Source organism: Vombatus ursinus, unplaced genomic scaffold, assembly GCF_900497805.2.
Source record: "Vombatus ursinus unplaced genomic scaffold, bare-nosed wombat genome assembly UNPS02014786.1, whole genome shotgun sequence".
Lineage (NCBI taxonomy): Eukaryota > Metazoa > Chordata > Mammalia > Diprotodontia > Vombatidae > Vombatus > Vombatus ursinus.
In genome coordinates this window covers 45,219,834-45,244,887 of record NW_020954564.1, presented here as the reverse complement: position 1 = coordinate 45,244,887, position 25,054 = coordinate 45,219,834, and the positions used below count along the sequence as shown (strand labels likewise).

Below are 25,054 nucleotides of genomic sequence, written 5' to 3'. Positions count from 1 at the left end.
TGTCCATAGCACCTTTCTCAGAACAATCCCATGAGCTAGATAGGACCTGGCCTACAACATCCATTTTACAGTGGAAGAAAGAAATGAAGTCACCTGCCCAGAGTCCCACAAATTGGTAAGTGTCAAAGCCAGAATGCCAGAGCTCCAGTCCAGGTTTCCTAAATAGAAAATCAATTCTTTCCACTCCACCATTGCTTCAAATATTAGGAAATATAATGTCACCCATAGAAGGGACCTCAGAGGTTATATTGTTCACTTTAACTTAACACCTAGTCCAAACCCCCAACATTTTACCAGTGAGTCCCAGAGAAAAGTGACTCGTCCAAAATCTCCCACCTGCTAAATAGTAGAAAAAAGGGGACAAGGACCCAAGCCTCCTGATGTTCTGTTGAGGACTCTTTCTCCAGTGTCAAGCTGGAGGGTGCTGTAGGATGCCGTGTAGTCCACTCCCCCCCCCCCCTTTTGTTCCCAGGCAGAAATTTGAACTGGGCCATAACTAGGAATTCTGTCCCCTGGGGCAAATATACTTGAGAGGTACAAGGGAAAGAGACGACAATCCATCATGGTCAGTTGTAACCATCTTCTCCACAGCTATTAAAATAAACTTCCTAAAGCAGAAGTCTGACTGTGTCATTTCCCTCTGCTTAGGAATCTTCAAAGACTTTCCTTTGCCTCTACAGTAGAACACACATTTCTCAGTTTGACATGTAAGCCCTCCACAATCTGCCTCTAGCATGTTACTTTCCTTATTTGCTCCTCATTTCAGCCCGTCTTGCCCTCTGGCTGTTCCCTAAACTTGGTATTCTACCTCTCAATCCAGGCCTGGGATACAAACTCCCTCATCCCCGCTCCCCAACTCTTAGGATCCCTAGCTTCCCTCCAAGGCTCAGATCATATGCTGCCTCTTACAGGAAGTCTAATTCCCTCTCCCTCCTCAATTTGTTATTTAAATACTTTTCTGTTTGTATATTGTATCCTCCAATAGAATATAAGTTCCTTGAAGACAGAGGCTTTGCATCTTTAGTGCCTTGCAAGCAGTAAGTCACGTGTTGCTGTTGTTCATCATTTTAGTCATGTCCGCCTCTTCATGACCCAATTTGAGGTTTTTTTTTGGTAAAATTACTGGAGTGGCTTGCCATTTCCTTCTCCTACTCACTTTATAGATGAGGAAACTGAGGCAAACAGGGTTAAAGGACTTGCTCAGGGTCACATAGCTAGCAAGTGTCTAAAGCTGGATTTGAAGTCAGGTCTTCCTGGCTCTAGGCTCATCCGTCTATCCACTGTGCCACCTAGCTGCCCTAAGTCATGTGTGCCTTACTCATAAAGCCAGCATGTGAACCTGGAATGTCCAGGCCAGTGCTTTTTCAAGTGTATGGAGAAGAGTACTTTTGTGCTTGTCAGAATGCTTTGCAAGAGTTTTGTTTTTTGTTTTTGCTGGCAGATAGGTAGAACAAAGGGAAAGGAATAGCATTGCCAATTTTACCTAACTTATTTATTCTTGCCCCTTGATTTACTTGTATGACAATCAGAGCGCACTTTGAAAGCTAAGGATAGCTTTGTTTCCCTAGCTACCACATAGTTCCTGTGGGAAGAGTGCCCAAAAAGGAATTTTGAGTATGCAAATCGACAAGCAGGGATTTAACAAGAGCTACAAGAAATTTTCTAATGCCAAGGAGGATAGGAACCTGTAGTCAGCAGCAGGTAAAATTATTCAAAAGAATAGAGCATTTTAGCCTAGGAGTTTCTGCTGGCTTTTTCTGGTTGCCCAGCGGAGAGTAATGACTCATAGTCTTCACTTGCCACATAGAGGCTTACTAGCCATTACACCCAAGCAAATGGTTGCAGAGACACCAGATAATGTGGTACCTCCACTGGTCTGTTGGTTGCTGAACTGCTTTCTATTAACCTCAGGAGAAACCACCATTATAGTTGTAAGAGAGGACAACATACAAGATGAAAATCACCATCACCACTAAGCACCTAAAAATAACACATTACAACCAAAAGCAAGGAAGTCAAACAGCCATGTTAAAGTCTTTAAAAGGCACTTCTGGGCTCCAGGCTCCAGTGTTAGACAGTTCAGTAGTACAATTCACGTCTTTAGTTCCAGTGTGTGTGACTTGTCCTGTATACTGGGAGGGAAGTGCCACTGAAATTCCTGGGAAGAGGGGAGCTGCTCACAGGCTTGATTAGATTTCTTCATCTTGATTTCCCAGATGCTCCACAGACTGGGAATGAGAAATCATGCATCCTATGGATCTGTTCCCTGCTCAACTCCAGCCAAGCCCCCAAGTAACTCAAGGAAACCCAAAGACTTGTGACATACAGCCTTCCCTTCCTCTCCTCACCTGATTTGGCCTGTCCCACAACCAAATATACATACACGTAGATATGTACATGCACAAATGTGCCTCGCACACACACTTGCATATATGTGTGTGATGTGAACACATGCCTGTATGCACATAAAGGCATGTATGATATAACTACATTTGTACTCATAGACATCTGCCCCCACACAGCCTCAGTCTCTCTCTCTGTCTCACACACACACACACACACACACACACACACACACACACAGCCTCAGCCCAGCTGAAGCACAATTCCTTAAGCAGGAATGCATGGGTTGCATGGGTACAAGAAAGAAGGAAGGGGCAAGGGGAGGTGGTTTCTATCTTCCTTGCATTATTCCTGTCATTCGGGTTTGGTTCCCTGAGTTCCTCCCCGTTTCCTAAGGATGACCCGAAGGTGGTGACCAAGATAAGGGGGAGATGCTGTCCTCAACAAGCATTCTTCATATGTTCTTCCTGCCCTTGGTCCCATCTGGGACCCTGCCACAGGTGTTAGGGGAAAGAGGCAGAAGTCCAAGCACGGGAGACACGGTGCAGAATTCCCGCGGAGAGTCCATGGAAGCATCCAGAAGCTTAAAACTCTTCCTGAGGCTGAGCAGGAGGAAATGGGGCTGAAGAATTGGCCACATCCTAGCATACTCTGCCAGTGGCCATCGGGAAGTCTCAGGCAGGCCGTGGGGAGGGCCCTGGACAGACAATTTCTACCTGGTCCAGAGCCCCATTGGGTCATCGTTGCCTATCTCTACCCCGTCCCGAGTCATCTGTACAGTGCTGTTAGGGGTCAGGTTTGAGGAAGAGTTACCATGGAAAGCTTTCCTGCCCTGTTCTTATCATCAAGGGAGAAGATACCCAAATGACCTAAGTCAGTTCATTGGATAAAGTTGGAAGGTCCCTTAGAAATAACCTAATCCAACCCTCTCAATTTACAAAAGGGAAAACTGAGGCCAAGAGAAGGGAAATGTCACACAGGGAATGAGTAGCAGAGCTCAGATTCAAACCCAGGCCAAAAGTCTGACTCCAAATTCAGGGCTGTTTGCTGTAATACAATCTGTGACCTTCTACTTCCTAAATCCAGGCACTGCCTGCCCAAGGCTAATGGGATTGGGCTCAGTTTTCCCTGAGCATTGAACCAGAAGTCCCAAGCTCCAATGGGCACCAGGGGAGGAAGAAAAAAGGTGTTCTTGTGACATAGCTCCTTCCCAAAGGATTAGGGTTCTCCTGCCCCTTTACAGTTTGATTTAGTGGGCCCCATGTGTCCTCACTGAGTCGGATAGACCCCAAGCTCCCTGCCCTGGGCCAGCTCATCATCTAAGCCTCGATGGGCCACAGTCCCATCCACGGCCTAGGATGTGACTGTGTGTGTGTGGTGGGGGTAGAGGATGAGGCATCATATCAACCGCTCCTCAGGTGGCACCTTGAGGACACTGTCCATTTCTAGCCGGGCTCCTGCCACCTCCTGTTGGCTGGGGCTATAGGTCCCCTCCGACTGACGCCTTTTCCGGGCTGCAAGGACCCCTGAGAGGAGGCCAATCAGGAGCAGCAGAAGGCAGCCGCAGGCCACTGGTACAACAACTTCAATCAATGGGAATGGGAACAGCATGACCGGAGGCCCCTTCTGCAAAAGACATTAACAGGAAGAAAAGAGACATGAAGGCACCAAAGGCAAGGAAGAGTTGGCCGTACATTGTCCAGTTTCCTTGGGCCTTGGGAGTCACAGAATCATAGGCTTTTATGATTGGAAGGGACCTCAGGGAGCATAAGATCATGGGGTTTGGAGAAGGGAAGAGACCTTTGAGATAATCAGAGTCCAGCCCTCTCATTTTTTTTTAAGGCAATTGGGATTAAGTGACTTGCCCAGGGTCACACAGCTAGTAAGTGTCAAGTGTTTGGTCTGAGGTTGGATTTGAACTCAGGTCCTCCTGACTTCATGGCCGGTGCTCTATCCACTGCGCCACTTAGCTGCCCCTAGCCCTCTCATTTTAGAGATGAAGAAACCAAGACCCAGAATTGTAATTTAATCCAACCCCTGCCTTACCAGTCATCCAGCCTCTGATTGAAGACTGCTAGTGAGGGGAACTCCATGACCTTACAAGGCACCCTGACTTGTTAATTATTAGGAAATAATCAAAAATCTACCTTTTCCTTAACCTCCTAGTTTTTTTTTTTTCCACCTCTGAAGCTAAGTAGAACTCCATGATAGAACTTGAAATATGCAGACAGTAATGAAATCCCCTGAGAGTCTTCTGGTTAACCAGTCCCCCTACTTGCTTTGACCAGTCCTTGGATAGTACAGTTATCTCAGCCCCTCCCTATCTGGGTTGTCTCTCTATAAACAGGCTCCAGTTTGACAACATCCTTCCCAAAATGTGGGGCCCACAACCAAACTGGTTCTTGAAACAGAGATCTGACAAGAATGTTGGGACTATCACCGGCCTCAAGCAAGACACTGTGTCTCCGTCTATACGGCCTAAAGTCCCATTAACTTTTTCAGCTGCCAGACCCATTTTGAATCTGAAGTCTACTAAGACCCTCCAGGCCCTTTTCACATGCCTTCTCCATCTTATACTAGGGCAGGTGGGCATGGTTCACAATTATACCCCTTCAAAGCAAGTCAGAAGGCAATGGCCAGTCTGGTTTGTTTAGATGTACATTTATTTCCTCTGCCTCTGCCTCCCTAAATCCCACCAGAAGAAAGCAAGAAGCAGAGAAGTACAAATTAGGCTAAGGGCCTATCAGGCCCTATTAGCCTATCTCCAAGAGTCCCCAGAAGTCATTGAATGTTAGAGCTGGAGGGAATTTTGGGAAAAAGAATGGAGTTGTGAACATGATTCTTAGGCCAGGGCCTTATAACCAGGAAGGAGGACACAGGCAGGCTTTTTGAAAGGTGCCTCTTGGAAGGAAAGGATTCTAACCTTCCCCACCAAAAAAAGGGGGTGGGGGGAAGGTTTGCATGTCCTTGGCCAGGATCAGACCCCCATTTAGAATGATGTGTCCAATTCTGAGTGACACATTCTAGAAATAACAGTGACAAGCTGGGATCTACTCAGAGGAGGCAACCTTGAAGGTTGTCCCACTCAGGGACATTTCATTGAAGGAACTGGGGAAGTTTAGCCATTTAACCTGAACAAAATACTTTGGGGGACAAAGAGGATGGAGGGCTGTCAGGGGACAAAGGGATTAACTTGCTCTGCTTGGCGTCTGAAGGCAGAACTAGAAACAATGGGGGAGGGGAGAAGTTACCAAAAACCAGATGCTAGTTCAAGGTAAGGAACCATTTTTGAACACTTGATGCTGTCTCAAAGTGAAATAAGCAGCCTTGGGAGATAGGGAGCTCCCCATCCCTGGAGGTCTTCACATTGAGTCTAGATGACCACTTGTGAAGAGTGATAGAGGGCATTCCTGCTTGAGAGGAGGCTGGCATGCCCCCAGATATCCCTCCTAGCTCCATGATTCTGTGGTCCATCTTTATAACCACAAGTTATTTGAAGACCTAGGAGAGGAAACCCCCTCTCTAGATGCCCAGGGCATTTTCCTGTTATTCCTCTGCCTTCTCCCTCCCCCAGATTCAGACTCATGCCCTCGCCCATCTCATCTGCCCCCCTGCCATGACCCTGAGTAATCTCCTTCCCTTTGCTTGGGTTCAAAGTCTCAGCCCTTCCCAAGGTTGTAGTGCCAGCGGGTGGGACTGTGGGCTAGCTCTCTCCCCTCCCTCCACAGTGAACATCCCATGAAAAACCAGATTGCTGCCAAGTCAACATACTAACTTCTCTATATGCATCTCCTTTCTCACTCCTATTCCCACAACTCTCATCAAACTTATGCCAAATCTCCTCAGCCACCCCTCTCACTCCCTCAAGGCTTACAGCCCAGGGCCCCCAACTCACAGCCACATCACAACGGCGGCCCCCAAAACTACTACTGCAGATACATTCAACCTCACTCCCGGCTGCTTGGCAGGTGCCACCATTCTGGCAAGGGTTGGGTTCACACTCAGGGCCTTGAATTTGACACCTGGAATAAGGAAGAAAGCAAGGGCTAACACAGTACTCTCCAACCCCAATGCCCTGCTGCCTTTCTACCTCCCAGAAGACCACCCCAGCTATCAAAGGTGTCCTACGTGGACTTTGGGGGAAAGTGAACTCCCAAACCCTGAAAATGTTCAAGTAGACTTTGGATGAATGGTTGTCAAGGATGTTATATAAAGGAGTTATATTTCCAATAAGTGCTGGCCTAGATGTCCTTGGAGGTCTCTTCCTGTGCTAACATTCCATGTTCTAATAGTCTAAAGTCCCTTCCAACTCTTACATTTTGGATCCTAAGGTCATTTCTTACTCTAAGACTATTTAATCTTGTGTTCCTAAAAGGACCCTTTACCAAGGGAGAGGGAACAGTCAGCATCTCAACCCCATGACCCTTGCAAGGGTGAGTGTTATCCATGACCCTCCAACTGGCTTTGGAAAGGGAATACCAAAGCCATAAGGATTGAATTTCATACTTAAAATTTGAAGGGACTTTAGAGATTATCTAGCCCAAGTTACTCATTTGACAGATAAGGGAAATGATGAGAAATGACCTGCCCAAGGTCACATACCAAGTGAGTGGCAAGTCTCAGACTAGGAAGAAGACATCATAAGATCATAGACTTAGAGCTGAAGGGTACTTTAGAGGTCAAGAATCAAACCCTCTCAGGGAAGCTAGGTGGCGCAGTGGATAGAGCACCAGATCCTCCTGGACCTAAGTTCAAATCCGGCCTCAGTCCAAACACTTGACATTTACTAGCTGTGTGATCCTGGGCAAGTCACTTAACCCTGATGGCCTCACTAAAAAAAAAAAAAAAAAGAGAGAGAGAGAGAGAGAGATTCAAACCCTCTCTTTTACAGATGAGGAAGCAGAAGCCCAGAGAAATGAAATGACCTGGCTGAGGTCCCACAGGACTAGAACCCAGGCCTCTTGGCTTTTTCGGCAGCACCTTTTAGATCGGGCTTTGACCAGTCAATTTCTACCACTGTTTGATGAAACTCTCCCATCTGCCTAGATGTGCTGGAGCACTCATTTGTGGACATGAAAATCTAATATTCATATCTTCATTTCAGAATGCATTCCTCATTTTTTTTTCTTCACTGCATATGAATATATTAATTGACAGCCCCACTGACACAACCAACCTCCTTTATCCCTTTGACAAAAAACCAAACAAACAGCTTTTGCCATCCCCGGTTTCTGCCATTGTCTCAGGACCCTGCTAGATGACTGAGGCTAATCTTTTGACACTCATTCCCTGCAAAGCCTGGAAAGGGCTCGGTGACAACCTGCAGGGGCTTCCTTAGCCCAAAGGAAAGAGGAGCCGATGGCAGCGTTTCACACACTAGGACAGGCCACCTGGGGAGATGCTTCAGAGTGGGCAGGCCTAGTGGGGAAATTACTGGGTTTAGAGTCAGAGAAGCTGGCTTCAAAGCCAGGCTCTGTCACTTACTGCCTTGGTAACTGGCCTGTCCCCTCTCCAGGCCACAGCGCTAGGCCAAATGACCTCTACGGTCCCTTCAGCTCTAAATCCCATAATCATCTGATCTTATGATCCCTCCAGTTATGCTTCCTAGGCAACAACCTGCCTTGACTGGGTAAGGCAAGCTTTGTTTGTGAGCGCCTCAGAGGCCAGGGACCACACAGAACAGGTTCCCTTTCTCCCTCAGCTCAGATTCCTCTCTTCCTGCCTTGGGACACTGAAACATGTTTTCCCTCACTTCATCATCAGATCCCAGCAGCACTGGCTCCCAGCCTTCCCCTTCCTTCTCCTACCTCAGGCCTGTGTAGCCCATCGGGCAGGTACAGTTGGCTCCCCAGGGCCCATCAGAACAGTGACCTCCATTCAGGCAAGTGAAATTGTGGCCACACTCATCTGGTGGGAAGGACCACCTAGGAAATAAGCATAACATCAAAGAACAGAAGTCTTAGAAGGGATTTTAGAACATAAAATGTTAGACTAGAGAAGATAGAATGTCAATTGGAAGGGACTGTAGTACCTAGAACAGGTTGTTGGAGTGGGAAGAGCCCTTGGAACATGGAATGTTAGAATACAGAAGTGAGGATGTTAGAGCTGGAAGAAATCCTAGAACACAGAATGTTAGAGAAAAAATAGAATGTCATAGTGGTAAGGGATCCTAGGACGTAGTAGAAGAGAGAAGGCAGGATGTTCAAACTTAAAGGGATGCTAGAACATGGAATGTTAGAAGAGAGAACACAGGATGTTAGAGCTGGAAGGGACCCTAGAATGTAGAATGTTAGAAAAGATAGAATGTCATAGTTGTAAGGAACCTTAGAACATACAATGATAGAAGAGAGAAGATGAGATGTTACAACTGGAAGGGACCTTAGAACACAGAATGCGAGAAAAGATAGAATGTCATAGTTGTAAGGAACCCTAGAACACACAATGTTAGAAGACAGAAGACAGGGTGTTACAACTGGAAGAGACATTAGAACAAAGAGGAGAGAAGGTCCCAGTTGTAAGGGGCCCTAGAACACAGAATGTTAGAGCAAAGAGCACAGAATATCAAAGTTAGAAGGGGCCTTGGATATCAGCTAGTGCAACCCCTTTACTTTACAGAGGAGGAAACTAAGCAAAGAGATTGAAGGCTCCTGCCCAAGGCCACACATCTAGGAAACAGGAAGACCAGAAGCAGGACTGTGGCTGAGCTCTCTAGACTCCAGGCACCACATCCTGAGCCTCCCAGCCCAGGTACTTACTGGCAGAGGGGACCACTGAACTCAGGAGGGCACAGACAGGAGTAGCTCAGGACCCCGTCCACACAGGTGGCCCCATGCAGGCATGCGTGCTGGAAGCAGTCATCCACATTGCTCTCACAGTCCTTCCCCGTGTAGCCTGGGGTGCAGTGGCACTGGTAGCTGCCCGGCAGGTTCCTACAATGGCCATGGACACAAGGAGCAGAGCCACACTCATCCACATCCACCTCGCACCGAGGGCCATCCCAGCCGGCCCTGCAGGCACAGCTAAAGGCATTGAAGAGGTCCTGGCAAGTGCCCCCATGGAGGCAGGGTTCCACCGAACACACGGGGCTACCACAACAGCCCAGCTTGATGTCATCTCCACCGTCCAGAAGGAACTGCTCCGGCTGGGGCAGAGGCCCAGCGAGGTGGACAAAGGGCAGGTCAAGGCCACCAATGGTCACACGGCCTAGGCAGCCAGTGAAGTTTTCTGCCAAAACAACCTGCACGTGGTCGTGGAGGAAGTCCAGGCTCCCTGCCTGGCCCCAAAGGGTCATGTTCCTGACCCCATCAAGCTGCAGCAACCAGCGAGAGATAGAAGCTGCTGGCTCCTCCATGGTCAGGGTGACCAGGTGCCATGCCCCGTCGGAAACGGGCACCACGCCTCTCAAAGTGGCCCCCTCAATGCTGTTCCCACTCTGGATGGACGTGGCTAAGGAGCCATTGTGGATGGCCACCCACAGAGAGGCCCCCTCCCCAGCTGCTTGCAACAGGATGGCCTCAGGATCCCGGGTACGGAAAGCCAAGGAGAGAGCTGCAAACTCCCGTTTGGCCGACATATTGTAGCTGGTGAACACGGCAGGTGGCTGATCTTGGAATGTAGCATTGGCCAAACCTAGGGGACAGGCACAGAGCTCTGTGAGCAAGGGTGAGCCTGGGGGCCAGAGCTAGGGTCTACTACCTATTTCTTCCTGGAGCGCCAAAGGTTGTGTCTGGCTGGGGCAACCCAGGGTTAGGGGGTGGAGAATGAGTCATCCTGAAAGTGTATGGGGCCCAGACAATCCCTTAGTTGGGAAAGGGAGACCTGGGAAATCCACAGCCTACTGGATGTGAGGTCTAAGGATGCCCTTGAGTTATATTTAACACATCAGGCTAGGCCAAAAAAGAGGGGGCACAGGGCCCAGGCAGTCTCTTGGGGCTGTGAGCAAGCCTGGCTTAGGGTGCCTTAGAAATTGTGAGGTCAAGATCATCCTTGGAATTTTGGTACCCAAACTATTCCCAGGGGTATGCATGGCCCCAGAATCTCCCCAATCAGTATGAGATCCCTTTGAAGATACAGGGCACAGGCTGTTCCTGGGGAGAAGAGGGTCCAGGGCCCAGGACATTCCTAGAGGGTATGATCCTTGGGGCCACCCCTAGGGGACACAGAGTCCAAGCTGTCCATGCCAAAGAAAGGTGAGTATCCCAAACTCCTTGACCTGGCATTTGAGGCCCTCTATAATCCATTACCACTCTGTTTTTCTAGGGTTAATTCATATTATTCTTTTCTAGACTCTTTTGCACTCTAGTCAAACAGGAACTGTCTTTTGCCTTTCTCTGTATCTCCAGCACTTAGCACAGTGCCTGGTACATAGTAGGTGGTTAATAAATTTTTCCTAACTGACTGACTCCCCTCACCGTCAAATACGCATTGTGTTCTTATATTCCATGCCTTTGCTTATGCTGTTCCCTATAACTAGAAGGGCGCCCCTCTCCTCCTCTTTGCCTCTTGAATTCCTAACCATGCTTTAAAATTCAATCTTAACACTACTTCTATGAAGCCGTTCTTATCCCCCTAAAGGTTGACCTTACTCCTCAGATATCCCACAGCCCTTTGCACCTCTCTGCTGCCTTTATCACATGTCCTGTCGCTACAGGATCAACTAGAAACTCCCCTGTTTGGCTTTTAAAGACCTCACGACACGGCCACAGCCTGCCTTCCCAGCCTTCTTAGACATGACTCCTTTCCACACTCTGTGGGCCAGCCCCACAGGCCTCTTGCTGTATTTATCCATGACACTACATTCCTGCAATGCAATGCTGTCTCATCTCCTTCTGTTAGCATCCCTTCCTTCCTTCAAGACTCAGCTCAGAGGCACCTTCCAGGAGCTTTTTCTAATCCCCTCAGCTACTATTTTTGTTGTTCAGTCATTTTCAGTGGTGTCTGACTCTCTGTGACCCCATTAGGGGTTTTCTTGGCAAAAATACTGCAGTGGTTTGCCATTTCCTTCTTCAGCTCATTTTTAAAGGTGAGCAAACTGAGGCAAACAGGGTTGAGTGACTTGCCCAGGGTCACACAGCTAGTAAGTGTCTGAGGCCAGATTTAAACTCAGAAAGAGGAGCCTTCCTGACTCCAGGCCTGGTGCTGTATCCACTGCACCGCCTAGCTGCCCTTTCAGCTATTATTGCCTCCCCCCAAATCACCTTGTATCTAGTTTGTATTTACAATAATAATAACAAAAATTATTATTATTATTATTATTATCATATCTAGCATTTTTATAGTGCTTTAAGGTTTTCAAAACACCTTGAATACATGTTATCTCAGTCTTGTGGAGGTACATATTGGCTCACCCAATAGAATGTAAACTCCTTGAGGGCAGAGACTTTTTTGTTTTTTTGTCTTTGAATTCCTAAGGTTTAGCACAGCCTGAGACATAGTAGGTACTTAATAAATGCTTAGATGATATAATATTAAATATTTTATTCTGTGCTTATGTTGTATCCCCTGATTACACTTTAAACTCCATAAGGCTAGAAACTGCATTATCCTTTGTCTCTCTCCCCACCCCCGCAGTGTTGAAGACAGAGCTCTGCACATAGTGGGAGTTTTAAATGCGTTGAATAAAATGATTGAATACGAATGAACCGAATGGAGTGTAGAGCTTCAGATATTGCTAGAGGTGAAAGGATGAGCCAAATAGTTGTCTCTACTCACAGACGTAACCATCAGGAACCTCAGCACAGATGGTAGCAGCTGGACAAGGCTGGTCCTGACACCATAAGCGCTTAGCACACGTGGGCCCGGTAAAGTTGTGGGGGCAGCTGCAGATGAAGTCATTCCAGGTCACAGTGCATGTCCCTCTGTTGTGACAGGGTTGAAGCTGCAAAATAAACCATTCCTGCAGAGCCCAAAGGTACGCACACCTCCCTCACACTAACCCCTTCCCGGGAAGGAATGCTAGGGTTTTTAGCCCCATTGTACAGAGAAGAAAACAGAGGCCCAGAGAAGGGAGGGGTGGTGCCAATGGTCTGTCCTACAGCTAATCCATTTGTTCCTAGGTCTCGGAGGTACCGATGAGCAGAGGGAAGGCCCTCAGTCACAACCCCTTTTCCTCCTTAGGCCCTGGACAGGAAGCTTAGGGCTGGGTCAATGAGGAGCACAGCCACCTATACTGAGGACCAGGGGCTCCCCGTCTCCCAGAGGTCTCTGGGAGCAAAGGAATAGCCTGTCTACAAACTGGATGCTAGAACTGGACATTAACTTTAGACAAACTTGGATCTTGTCAGAGAAGTTGTTGAGGTAAATTCCTGCCCAGTAAAGGTTAAACAACACAATAAATAGCAGCCCTCGATTCTATTGTCCTTAAAACATTCCCAAAACACTCTCCACAAGCAACGCTTTGAGGTAGGTAATGAAATATATCTCCATTTAATAGATGAATAAACTGAGGCTCAATAAAGTTGTGACTTGCCCAAGGTCAAACATCTAATAATAGGGCCAAGAAGCAAGCTCAGGTCTCCCTACTCCAAAGCCAGCATTCTTCCCACTTCTTCGCCCCTCCTATATGTCGTCCAGGGTTCCTTTCAGCTCAGGAATGCTCTATAATCCAGTAGAAGGAAGAGGAGGGGACCCCTCCTGGCAAGAGGGAGATTTCCTGTTTGGTGGAATCAGTAAAAATAGCCCCTCCCCAAGCAGAGATACGGCAGGAGATTGGGCTAACTCCACTCCTGGAGTCCTCACAGAGTGAGAAGGCCAGGAAAGAGTCCAGGCCTGGGTCCGCTCAGTCTCTGGAGTCCAGACGCAGACCTGGACGCTCTGGGTAGGTCTGTCTTTCTTAGGCTAGGAGTCTCTGAGGACACACCTACCCCTTTCTACCAAGCCAAGCCAGGTTGATGAGGATGAGTCTGATGAGGATGGCAGGGTAGACTTGCTGTCTGTAACTGGGAGCAAATTTCTTTGCTTCTCTAGGCCTCAGTTTCCTCATCTATAAAAAACAGGGGGGTAGACTAATAATCTCTAAGATCCTTTCCAGTTCTAACATCCTGTGGCCTCGGGTCTCTTCTAGCTCTGACATTTGTTATTCCATGTTCTGATGTTCTAAGTTCTAATATCTCTTCCAGCTCTGATATCCTATGTACAAAAGTCAAAGAACTCTTAAGTGGTACACTCTCCTCAGAATGTATACATGCATTCATACACACATACACACACGCACTCACGCACGCGCGCACACACACACACACACACACACACACACACACACACACAGACCCACCAGCCACCTGGCTTACTCACCCTGCAGGTATCTTCAGAGACACAGCCCAAAGCAAGGTTGCTGGCCTGTCCTTCATATACTTCCCCAAAACTGGTCCAGTTTCCTGGGTGAAGGAGAGGGAGGAAGTCCAGGCGAAGGCTGTTAAGACGAATGTCCTGCAGGCAACCTTTAAAGTTGCCACCCCAGCGCTCAGCCCAGGCTGGTAGGGCCAGACCGCCTACGTGGACCTCATAGCTGGGGCCCAGAGGCGGCCCTCGAAGCTGTCCAGGGCCTAAGCTGAGGGTCACCAGGTGCCTGTGTCCATCATCCAAGCGTCCAGGAAGGGTCACCACTGAAGTGTAAGCTGTCTCCACGTGGACCTCCCCTCTGGCCAAGAACACTGTGTAGGTGGGCAGCGAGCCATTGGTCATCTGCAGCAGTAGGCCCGTAGCCTCACGAGTACGCAGAACAAAAGATACAGTGAGGTTGGGGCCTGGTGCATCTCTAAGCAGGAAGGAGGCCACACTGTTGGAGCCCCCCAGGCCGAAGGTCCATGCTGGTGGCTCTGGGGAGAAAGGAGACAGCAGAGCAAGCCTCAGCAAGCTGGAGTGGTCAACCTGGGGAAGGATACCCCAAAGGGGAATGGGGTCTAGCTTTGGGTTTCATAGAGACAGTCTCCACCGTTGGGGTTTGAAGTAAGGAAACACTGTCCCACTTCTCAAGAAACCCCAGACTGAAGAGGAGAGGCACCACCCTCACCTTGGGGCAATCCTAACATTCTGGGGGCTCAGAGGGTCAGGGAGGGACATAGCCCCTGGCCTCAGGGATCCTCTATCTGAAGTGGGAAGATATGGCCCCTGGACTCAAGGAACCCTTTACACCCAGTATTCCTTGAAAGTAGGGGCTATATCTTTCCCATAGACCAAGGGCTTCTGAAACCAGCCCGTTGTTGCTAACCCCCTCCCCAGCCAACTTTGGAGCTCACCCTGGGAACACGTGGGGCCTTCATAAGGCCTAGAGCAGTCACAGCGGAAGGTTGTCCAGAGGTCAATGCAGGATCCCCCATGGTCACAAGGCCCTGAGCCACACCAGTCTGTATGCTCACAGCCCAGCCGTACCCCAGGCCGGCCATCAGCGAGATCCTCGGGCACCAGCATGTGCCCATCCACACGCACGTCCTCCAGGCAGCCCACGAAGCTCGGGGTGGTCCCGGCCCCACCACCCACGTGAACAGTCAGGAAGGCTGGCGAGTCTAGGGCCACCTCTTCTACCAGGGGATGGCTCTTCAGGCAGGGCCCATTCCCACAAGCCTCGTGCCACAGCCTCAGCTCCAAAGCTGAGTGGAGGACCACTTCAGCCCTGTGCCAATGGCCATCACTCAAGGATGGGGTGCTGAGGCTCAAGGGGAGCTCAGTGCCCTCACTCCTCAGTATGGCCCATAGGGTGCCCTGAGACAGCTCCAGCCTGAGGCTTTCCACAGTGTCTCCTCGGGAGAACAAAAGTCCATCAGGCAGTGTAGTTCGGAACCTCAGTGACACAGCTGGCTGCCCAGGCCCATCACCCACAGGCAGTGCCACAAGCAAGGAGCCACCAGTTGCCAAGGAAAAGGTAGTATATTGGGTGCACGTGGGCCCATGAAAGCCTGGCAGGCAGTGACAGGTATAGCTATGGGCCCCCGCCTTGTAGATGGGGATGCACTGGGCCCCATGCTGGCAGGCATGGCCTTCACATCCAGTGAGCAGGACAGAGCAGTCCTTCCCACCCCAGGTTGGGGGGCAGTGGCACACATAGTCATTTACACCATCCTCACAGGACGCACCATGGAAACAGGGCTCAGATGCACAATCATCAACATTGACCATGCACAATACACCTGTATAAAGAGAAGGAATGTCAGCCCATAGACATTGAACCCCAGAATACCCCTGCTGGAAGAGTCTGAGCCATATTCTACTCCATCCTTCTACCCAGTAGAGTAATCAACTCCAATCAATCAATCAACAAACATTTATTAAACACCTTCTTTATGCCAGGTACTGGGGATACAAATTTTAAAAATTGAAACAAGTCCTATTCTCACATTTTATCCTACTCTCCACAGCATCACTAAGAAGTGGTCAGACACTGCTTGAATAATAGAAATAACAATCTTTTTGTTTTTAATTTAAAATCCTTTTTTTTTTTTAGGCAATTGGGGTTAAGTGACTTGCCCAAGGTCACACAGCTAGTAAGTGTCAAGTATTTGGTCTGAGTCCAGATTTGAACTCAGGTCCTCCTGACTTCAGGGCCAGTGCTCTATCTACTGTGCCACCTAGCTGCTCCTTAAAATCCATTTTTAAAGATACCTGCTTAATGGTAGCTTGGGCTGGGGACCCAATAGACTTGTTCTAATTATCTCTAGAGGGTTAAAATTAAAATATATCTAATAATAGAAATAACCCCCATCCCTATAATATTTTAAGGTTTACAAAGCACTGCCTTCACAACTCGATGAGGTAGGAATTATAGGCATTATTATCCCCATTTTACAGATGAGAAAACTGAGGGTTGGAGAGATTAAGTGACTTAGCAATAGTTACGGAGCTAGATTCAAACCCGAGTTTCTTCTCACTCAAAGTTAAGTTCTTTTGCCTCTACTCCATTCATCAGCCACCAAGGGAGTGCCAATCAGCACTAATTATTAGGAAGTCATTCCTTCTTTTTTTCGCCAGACCTGTCACTTCATTGGTATCATAGGCAACGGTCAGTGGGGAAGCATCCTTCACCAAAGCAGATCAGTATCTCCTCCATAACTTAGAGGTCCAGACAGTTGCCCAGGGACACTGGGAGGTTGTATGACAGGTATAACTTGAACCCAGGTCTTCCTGACTCCGGGGCTAGTTCCCTTATCCAGGACACTATCTTGTTGATGCATATCAGGCAAAATCTACCTCCTCGTGACTTAGTCTGAAATGTTTCATGGCAAAGTGGATAACCAGAAAGACCCAAGAAATTCAGCTCCCATTGAAGACACACACAGGCTGTGTGACCCTGGGCAAGTCATTGAATCTTGCCATGCACTAGCCAACTCTCTAAGAAAATAAGTTAACAACCTGCACATGGCAAAGGGTATTTCCTCACCTAGGAATTCCCTATGTCAGTGGAATCACAAGTCTCATCCTTATCTCTATCTCTGTTTTTAGAATTGGAAAAGCTGTTAGAGTAATTCAGTCGGTAAACATTTATTAGATCCCTACTATGCGCCAGGTACTGTGCTAAACACTGAGGATACAAAGAAATGTAAAGGCATTCCCTGCTCCGGAGAGCTCAGTCTAATTAGTGACGTAGATGCCTGCCCCTCCCCTGCACTTTATAGATGAGGAAACTGGAGCCCAGAGAGAAGTAACTTGTCCAAAGTCATAGAATCAAGTGGCAGATCGGGGGAAAATAAAATATTAAACAAGAAAAGAGCCTAAATTTGAACCCAAATTTCTAACTCCAATCCACTCCACCTGCTGTTCCTTGCTCTGCCCTCTAGAGATAAACAGGACGAGCCTATTGGGTCCCCAGCCCAAGGAGCCATTACAAACCCTCCTGCCCCTAGCCCTGACGCCCAAAGTCGGGAGCCCTGAGTGCTGTCTCACCACTCTTGAGTGGCCCAGCGCCCTCAGTCCAGGGCTGGGCTGAGCTGGGATGCTGTGCTCCTCACCAGCCTCCTGTCCCCACAACAACATAGCTCTGCCTGACTCGCACCAAGTCCAAACCAAACCTGAACACAAATCCCAGGAACAGACGCTTTTAGAACTAAAGCGCACCTTAGAGATCATCTAGTCTGAGCCCTTCGTTTTACAGATGAGGAAACTGAGGCCCTGAGAGGGGGGAGCGACCCGCCCAAAGTCACATAGGTAGTGACTGGAATTGTTTTCATTTTCTTTGCTTTTGTTCAGTCGTTTCGGTTGCGCCTGACTCTTCCATTTGAGGTTTTCTTGGCAAAGATACTGCAGTAGTTTGCCATTTCCTTCTCTAGCTCCTTTTACAGATCAGGGAACTGAGGCAAACAGGGTTTAGTGACTTGCCCAGGGTCACACAGCTAGGAAGTGACTGAAGCTAGATTTGAACTCATGAAGATGAGTCTTCCTGACTCCAGGCCTGGCACTCCATCCACTGTACCACCTATTTTCTGTTTTCATTTTTTTTTTCTGGTGAGGCAATTGGGGTTAAGTGACTTGCCCAGGGTCACACAGCTAGTAAGTGTCAAGTGTTTGAAGCCGGATTTGAACTCAGGTCCTCCTGACTCCTAGGTCAGAGCTCTATCCACTGTGCCACCTAGCTGCCCCTGTTTTCATTTTCTATATCACTCTAAAGCTTACAGAGCCCTTCCCTCACAACAGCCCTGGGAAAGAAGCAGTAGAAGTAGGGTGATTTCCATTTTAAAGATGAGCAGACTGAGAGCCAGAAAGCTGTGTGCCCAAGGTTACACAACCCGTAAGTGGCAGGGCTGGCATTTGAACCCCAGTTTTCTGACTCCTGAGCAAACATGCTTTCCCCTACACCAGACTGCCTCCTCTCAGCTCCCCTCCATCACCTCCCAGCAAGTGTTCATTCAGCCTCTGCTTGAACACCTCAGTGATGGAGAACCCCCAATCTATCAGGCAGACCAGTCCACTTGAGAGCATAATTCTGGTTGTTGGAAAGTTCTTGCTTGCAGGGAGCTAAAATCTGCCTCCCTTTCTCCACCTCTCTCTTTATCCTATCCACTACTCCTGGCTCTGCCCACGGTGACCAAATATAAGAACCCCAATCCCTCCTTCTGTGGTATGGTAGCTAGTAGTAACAAAGGGGCCCTGCCCTCCTCCCCCATCCTCCATCTAGTTTACACAGACAAAGGTCAGTGCCCTCCTCCCCCGATCCACTAGGTCAGTCCCACTCATACCTGCCAGGAGCAGTAGGCCCCCCAAGACAGCCCCTGGGAGCAAGGATGTCATCTCACCCCCTTTGCAGACATGGGGGCCAGGAAGATGAGGTGACTGCCTGGGTAGGGCACTGGGCTGTGGGACCAGCCAAGTCGAGGGAGCTGAAGGCCAGGGCAGCTGCTCACCAGGAGCTGAGCTGCAATGAAGGCTAATCCAGCTCCCCTTGACCCGCCCCATCCCTCCCATCTCCACTCCAGCTGGTTCCCATCAGCACTGACAGACATGAGAATGCTCGGCTTAGGTCTTCCCTCCCTTCTTCCCTCCCTCCCTCCTCCACATGAGGTCTGCACAGCCCCAGCTGGGGAGGGACTGAGGCAGGGGGCAGTGAGCAACGTAAAAAAAGCGACTGGACACCCTTTCACTATGCCCTTCTCTAGGGTAGGAACAGAGAGCTGACCCCTGTACCCCTACCCATATGAAGGGAGGACTGATATCAACTACTTCTATTTCTATAAAGCTTTATGATTTGCAAACAATGTCTTCACAAATTATCCTGTGAGGTAGAAAGTAACAATTACTATAGAATTGCATTCAAATGCCACATCTGATGTTTATTACCTGCGTGTCCTTGGGGAAATCACTTCCCTTTCTGGGCCTCAGTCTTCTCATCTGTAAAATGGGATTGGATTGGATGGTTTCTGAGGTCCATTCAGCTCGAGAGCTTTGATCTCCATTTTACAGAGAAAGAGACTGAGACTCAGAAAGAAGATATGGCTTTTTCAGGGTCGTACAACTAGTAAGTCACAGAAACAGGAATTGTCATTTTAAGAGCCAAAGGTCCTCTAATTAACCATCTCATCCAAACTCTTTATGGTACTGATGAATAAGCTAAGATCCAGAGATGCTAGTCATTAAATAGACATCAAAAGTCACACTGTTAAGCAGTGGTGGGGAGGGACAAGAAACCAGGTCTCCTACAACCTTACAGATAAGGAAAATAGGTACGGAGGGGAGCAGCATCTTCTCCAAGCTCCCACAGGTAGTGAGTGGCCATGCTGGGATGTGAACCAAGGCTGCCCTGACCCCCAGGTGTGGGCTCTTGCCGTGATAGCTCGTGCGGCGGAGCCTCAGCCGGAAGCCAGGTCTACCCAAGGTGTGCCGAGGCGATGGAACATCTCCACATCCCTACTACAAAATTTCTCATGTCCCCACTACAAGACTCTCTGGGGCCCACACCCACTGTCCCCAGATATGAGAGGAGCAGTGAGAGAGACAGACAGACAGACAGAAAGGCAGAGAGACAAAAAGAGAGACAGAGAAAGACAGAGAAAGACAGAGACAGAGAGAAAAAGAGACAGACATACAAAAAGACAGAGACAAAAAGAGATAGACAGAGACAGAGACAAAAAGAGAGAAAAAGAGAGAGAGAGACAGAGAGAGAGAGCCCCTGCCTATGACTGCCAAGACCTGGTAAGGAACTGAGGACAAGTAGAGGAAGCAGGTGGCACACAGCTCCCAGGATGGGTCCTCCTAATCTCATTAGGTCCCCAACCCTATTATTACCTCATCCTCTTACCCTGGAAAGCTCCACCTTTCAAAGTACTCCACCTCTTCCCCCATCTGCCTCAATCACCACCCTCCAGTAGACATGGAGAATACCCCCAACATCTCCCAGAGGCAGAAATTCAGAGACAATTAACATGAGAAAGGACATCAAACATGATGGAAACAAAAAGAAAAATCCGATATACCTCAAAATATTTATAGCAGCATTTTTTTTAGTATCAAAGAAATGGAAACAAAGCAGATGTCCATCAATTGGGGAATGGCTAAACAAATTGTATTATATGAGTGAAATGGAATATTACTGTGCTGTAAGAAACAGTGTGTAATAAAGAATACAGAAAAGCATCAGAAGATTTGTATGAACTAATACAAACTGATGTAAGTAGTGAAGTAGAACCTAGAAAAATAAGTATATAAATATATATAGGCACACACACACATAATGACTATAATATAAGTAGAAATAGCAAAACAATTGGAACTGACTGCTATGAAGTTATAATGATCAAGCTTGGCCCTGAAGAAGAGATATGAGAATTCACCTCCCTCTCTTTTTTCAGAGGGCTGTGTGGGTACGGAACACTATCTATGGTGTTAAACTTGGCCAATGTTCTGCTGAACTTTCTTATTCTTTGTTTTTAGGAGAGAGCTCTCTGGTAGGGAAATGAGAGCAAGATATATTGGGAAGTGAAAGTGACATAAAAGCAAATGATATCAATACTTCTTTTACAAAAGAAAAGATATTTATTGACCAGAACACACCAGAAAAGGATAACCAGGATATTGAGAAAACTAGGGACCAAGCCATTTGAGAATTGGATGAACTAGGGATCTTTGGCCTGGAGAAGAGAAGTCTGGGGCCGGGGGGGTGGGGGGGGGTTGTCGCAATAATCACTGTCTTCCGGGATCTGAAGGGCTTTCCTGAAGAAGGATTACAATAGTTCTACTTGACCTCAGACAGCAGAACTGGAAGCAATGAGTGAAAAAAGACAGAGAGAGATTTCAGCTCAATGTAAGGAAAGGTTTTCTATCAAGCAGAGCTGTCCAAAAATGAAATAGAATACTTCTTTAAGTGGGTAAGTTCCCTGTCAATAAAGATTTTCAGACAGAGGCTGGCTAACCATTTGTCAGGGGTGTTGTCCAGGGGGTTTTGACTCAGGTGTGTCTGGGATCAGATCCCCTCTGAGGTGCTCCCTCAAATCAGATTCCCTGAGAAATCGGGTGCCTTGGTCCCCATTCTTCCCCTGCCCCTGCTACTCATGGCCTCCCTCTTGGGCACGTCTCATCCTAGCACAAACATGGTCACAGGATCATAGAATTTAGGGCCCAAAGGAGCAGGCACTTTAGGCAAGATCCTCCGGTCTAGGGGTTCTTCACTTTTTTTGTGTTTTGGGCTCCTTTAGCACACCATTATGGTGAAACCAGAATGACCCCTTCTCAGAAGAAGCTTTTTTTTTCAAGTGCATAAAATAAAATACATAGGAGTATAAAGGAAACCAATTATATTGAAATATAGGTACCAAAATAGTTTTTAAAAAACAAATTCACAAACCCCAGAACCTCTAATCTAGTCTAACCCTATCATTTTACAGAGGAGGAAACAGACCCAGAGAGGCAAAATGGCAAAGTATATTATTAACCTGGGATTTATAAACTTTTTTAAAAAATATTTTGATAACTGTATTTTTCTGAGTTCATATTCTAGCTCTAACATTCTATGTACATTCAGCTCATGACTCCAAATCCTGCCTCCTCTCATCCCTCTACTAGTAAACCATCCGGCCTCTGAATAAATACCTTCATTGACAGTGAATTCACTGCCTCCTGAAGCAGACCAGGAAGGCTTCAGGGGCTGGAAAAGAAAGGCCTTGCCTCTGTCCAAGCTCCCTACATGTCTAATTGCTGACTGGAAGAGCTGGGCCCAGGGCCTGTGCCAGGGACAGGAAGAGGAGGCTGGTTCAGAGGGACGAATCTGTGCTAGGGATGTCGGGGGCGGGGGCGGGGGGGGAGGGAGAGTGGAGAGGACAACATTCCAGTGGAAGGAGTAGGAGTGTTTGTTTGCAGGTACGTATAGCTGAGGCTGTGTACAAGCATGCACAAAGCTGTGTACCACAACAACAATTAGAACTCACATTTCTCTGCTTCATTAAGGCTAACGCATTCCAACAACTCTGAAAGATGTTGTGCAAATGTTTATTACCATGTTAGAGATGAGGAACGTGAGACTAAGGGAGAGTCACAAAGCATGTGTGTGGTGTGTGTGTGTGGGTGTATGCGTGTGTGTCCGTCCATCCTCTTGAATATGCAGAGCCACACAGGTCTAGCCCAACATGGCTCTTTACTGCTCATGAACAAAGTTCCCCCATCTTGCCTTTATGTCTTCTAACTCTTCCCCAGATCTAGGATTCCCTCTTCCGTCTGGTCAAGCCCTCCCCATCTTCAAGGCCCACCTCTTTTGTGAAGCCTCCCCTGAGCTTCCACAGCCCCCTCATCAAGCCCTGAGGACCTGTGGCCTTGTCCCAAGAGAAACTGGGGCAAGTCTGTGACCTCGGGCCCTGAGCTAGGATTTGAACCCAGTTCCTATGCTCCAAATTCACTTACTAGGCTCTAAGGGCTCCCAAACCAGGCACTGGGTCTTCTCCACTTCTCTGCATACAAGCACAAGGCTTGGCATAATGGGGGTGCTTGGGAAATGCTCAGAGAAGGAAGGAAGGTAGGAATTAATGAATGGAAAATGGACTCAGTGAATGAATGGAGTAAACAGATGAGCAAATGAATGAGTGCATGATGGAAGAAATAAAGAAATGCTTATTAATCATTGCTTATAACTCTTCTAGAGCACTCAGATTTATGAATGAGTGGATAAATGAATGAAGGAAGTAAATGAGTGAGCTAAATGAATGACTAAGTAATGAAGGAAAGAAGGAAATAACCGATTGAGTTAATGAATGCCCAGAGTTAAGCCAAAGGACAGCAGACATCCCTTATCAACCAAAGAATTCAGGTGTCAGGAACAGGGCGGGGCTCTCTTCCTGAACTGCACACCTCCTTCCCCAGAGAAGAAGAGGTGAGACACCAGGGCCCAGGTACTAATGACCCCCCACTCAGGTAGAGGGCACCGCACCCCAACCCTCCTCCCATCCTGTGTACCTGTGTACCCTGCCAGGCAGTGGCACTGGAAGCTATTGGGAAGATCCTCACAGGTCCCTCCATTCAGGCAGGGTTGGGACTCACACTCATTCACATCCACAGAGCAATTGTCCCCTGCAAGCAGAACAGTCAAGAGTCTTCAGTCAGACCCAGAAAAAGAGACTGAAACAACTCCCTTCCATAATGCCCATGAGGTGCCTTAGACTGGGACCTCACTCATGAGCTATATGGGTACCAGGGCTGAGATGCTGAGGAACAGAGGATAAGATCCTAGAGAGATCTATTCTAATACCTTCATTTTACATATGAGGAAATTGAGGCACTGAGAGGTGTCCAAAGTCACCCAGCTAGTAAATAGCAATAAGAAACAACATGCACAAAGAATACAGAAAAGCATGAGAAGACATGTATGAACTGATGCAAACTGGATTTGCACCTGTGTCCTCTGACTCCAAATTCAGTGCTTTTCCCATTGTAGTACACACAGTCTGGCTCAATGCCTCCCTAATACCTGAAGGCTCAGAGCATGCCTGCAGCCAGCAATCACTCAGTAGGCATTCAAGCTTGGACTGGAACCTAGTCTCCTGACACCCACTACAAGCTTTTTTCCACCACTGAAACCCTCCTCCCTAGCATACTATCTCTCAAGTCCTCAGTCAGATATTCCAGGGAACAGGGCCAGATAGATGGAGAGAATAGGGAGGGAGGTCCCCAAGTCCCACTCACCTGTGAAGCCAGGAAGACACTGGCACATAAAGCCAGCTGCTGAGCTGTAGCTGAAGGTCCCAGGAAAGACAGGTTGGGCTCCCCCGTAGAGTGACTGATTGGATCGCTGGAAACAAAGGCCCCCATGGAGGCAGGGGCCCCCCACACACTCGTCCTCATCCATCTCACAGTGCTCTCCGTGGTAACCTGGGGCAGTACCCACAGAGATATCTACATACCAACACCCTCATGGATTTACACAAACACGCACACACATTCCACAAACATATACACAAGCAAAAGTTCCCTTATACATACAGACATGTCCATGCTCATGGGCTCTACATATGAATGATTGTGTACATGCACATTGTTCATGGAATTCCAAACTAGAAAGTTAATTAGAGACCACTTAATGTAACAGAATGGGAAACCAAGACTTAGGGAGAAGTGACTTATCCAAAGTCGAACAGGTAGGAAAGGAAACGCTATAATACAAGTGCCCTGACTCCTGAGGTCTTGGTACTAGGCTATGCTGAGTTTTTGGAATAACATTGCACATGAGAACCCTTAGAAAGCTGATGGGGCTGATGAGGACCTGTTGGCCAAGATGAACTGGAAGTGCTGATTGGGGCGAGGTTGGAGGGGGATTGAGATAAACATGGACACACCAGCATGTGCATACACACACACACACACACACACACACACACACACCCGTACCTGGCAGGCAGACACACGTATAGTTGCTCAGCCCATCTAGACAGGTGGCATTGTGTAGACATGGGTTGGACAGGCACTCCAGTACTTCCACCTCACAGAGGGTACCCTCGAAGCCGGTCCCACTGCAGTTACATTGGAACCTAGGACAGATCCAGCATCCAGGGGTCACAGAACCCCAGAGGCTGACAAGCACTCTGACACTCCCCAGTCCCATCCCACATCCAACTCCCCCAGAGCCGAATGGCAAACTAGTCTAATCCCGTCATTTTTCCAAGGGGAAAACTCGGGCCAGAAAGAGGAAGCAGCTTGCTTAATGTCACACAGCAAGCTACTAGCACCATCACAGAATCCAATTTCTGTGAACTAAAGCTGGAAGAAGCCTTAGAAATCATCTAGTCAACTTCCACCCCCTGCCCCATTTCAC

The 25,054-nt window shown here is 48.0% G+C and overlaps 1 protein-coding gene across 1 annotated transcript in view; it reads right to left on the bottom strand.

Annotated features, from left to right (window-relative positions):
• Nucleotides 1-1,478: 1,478 nt before the first annotated feature.
• The window catches only part of LOC114047262 (protein crumbs homolog 2-like), a 33,843-nt gene continuing 10,267 nt past the window's right edge, over nt 1,479-25,054 (bottom strand). Inside the window, 12 exon segments of the mRNA XM_027868043.1 lie at nt 1,479-3,969; nt 6,239-6,365; nt 8,151-8,267; nt 9,099-9,972; nt 12,055-12,220; nt 13,636-14,159; nt 14,580-15,467; nt 23,203-23,316; nt 23,929-24,024; nt 24,027-24,072; nt 24,074-24,114; nt 24,631-24,770. Of these exon segments, the coding sequence (XP_027723844.1) occupies nt 3,742-3,969; nt 6,239-6,365; nt 8,151-8,267; nt 9,099-9,972; nt 12,055-12,220; nt 13,636-14,159; nt 14,580-15,467; nt 23,203-23,316; nt 23,929-24,024; nt 24,027-24,072; nt 24,074-24,114; nt 24,631-24,770 (3,361 nt within the window). The 3' untranslated portion in view covers nt 1,479-3,741.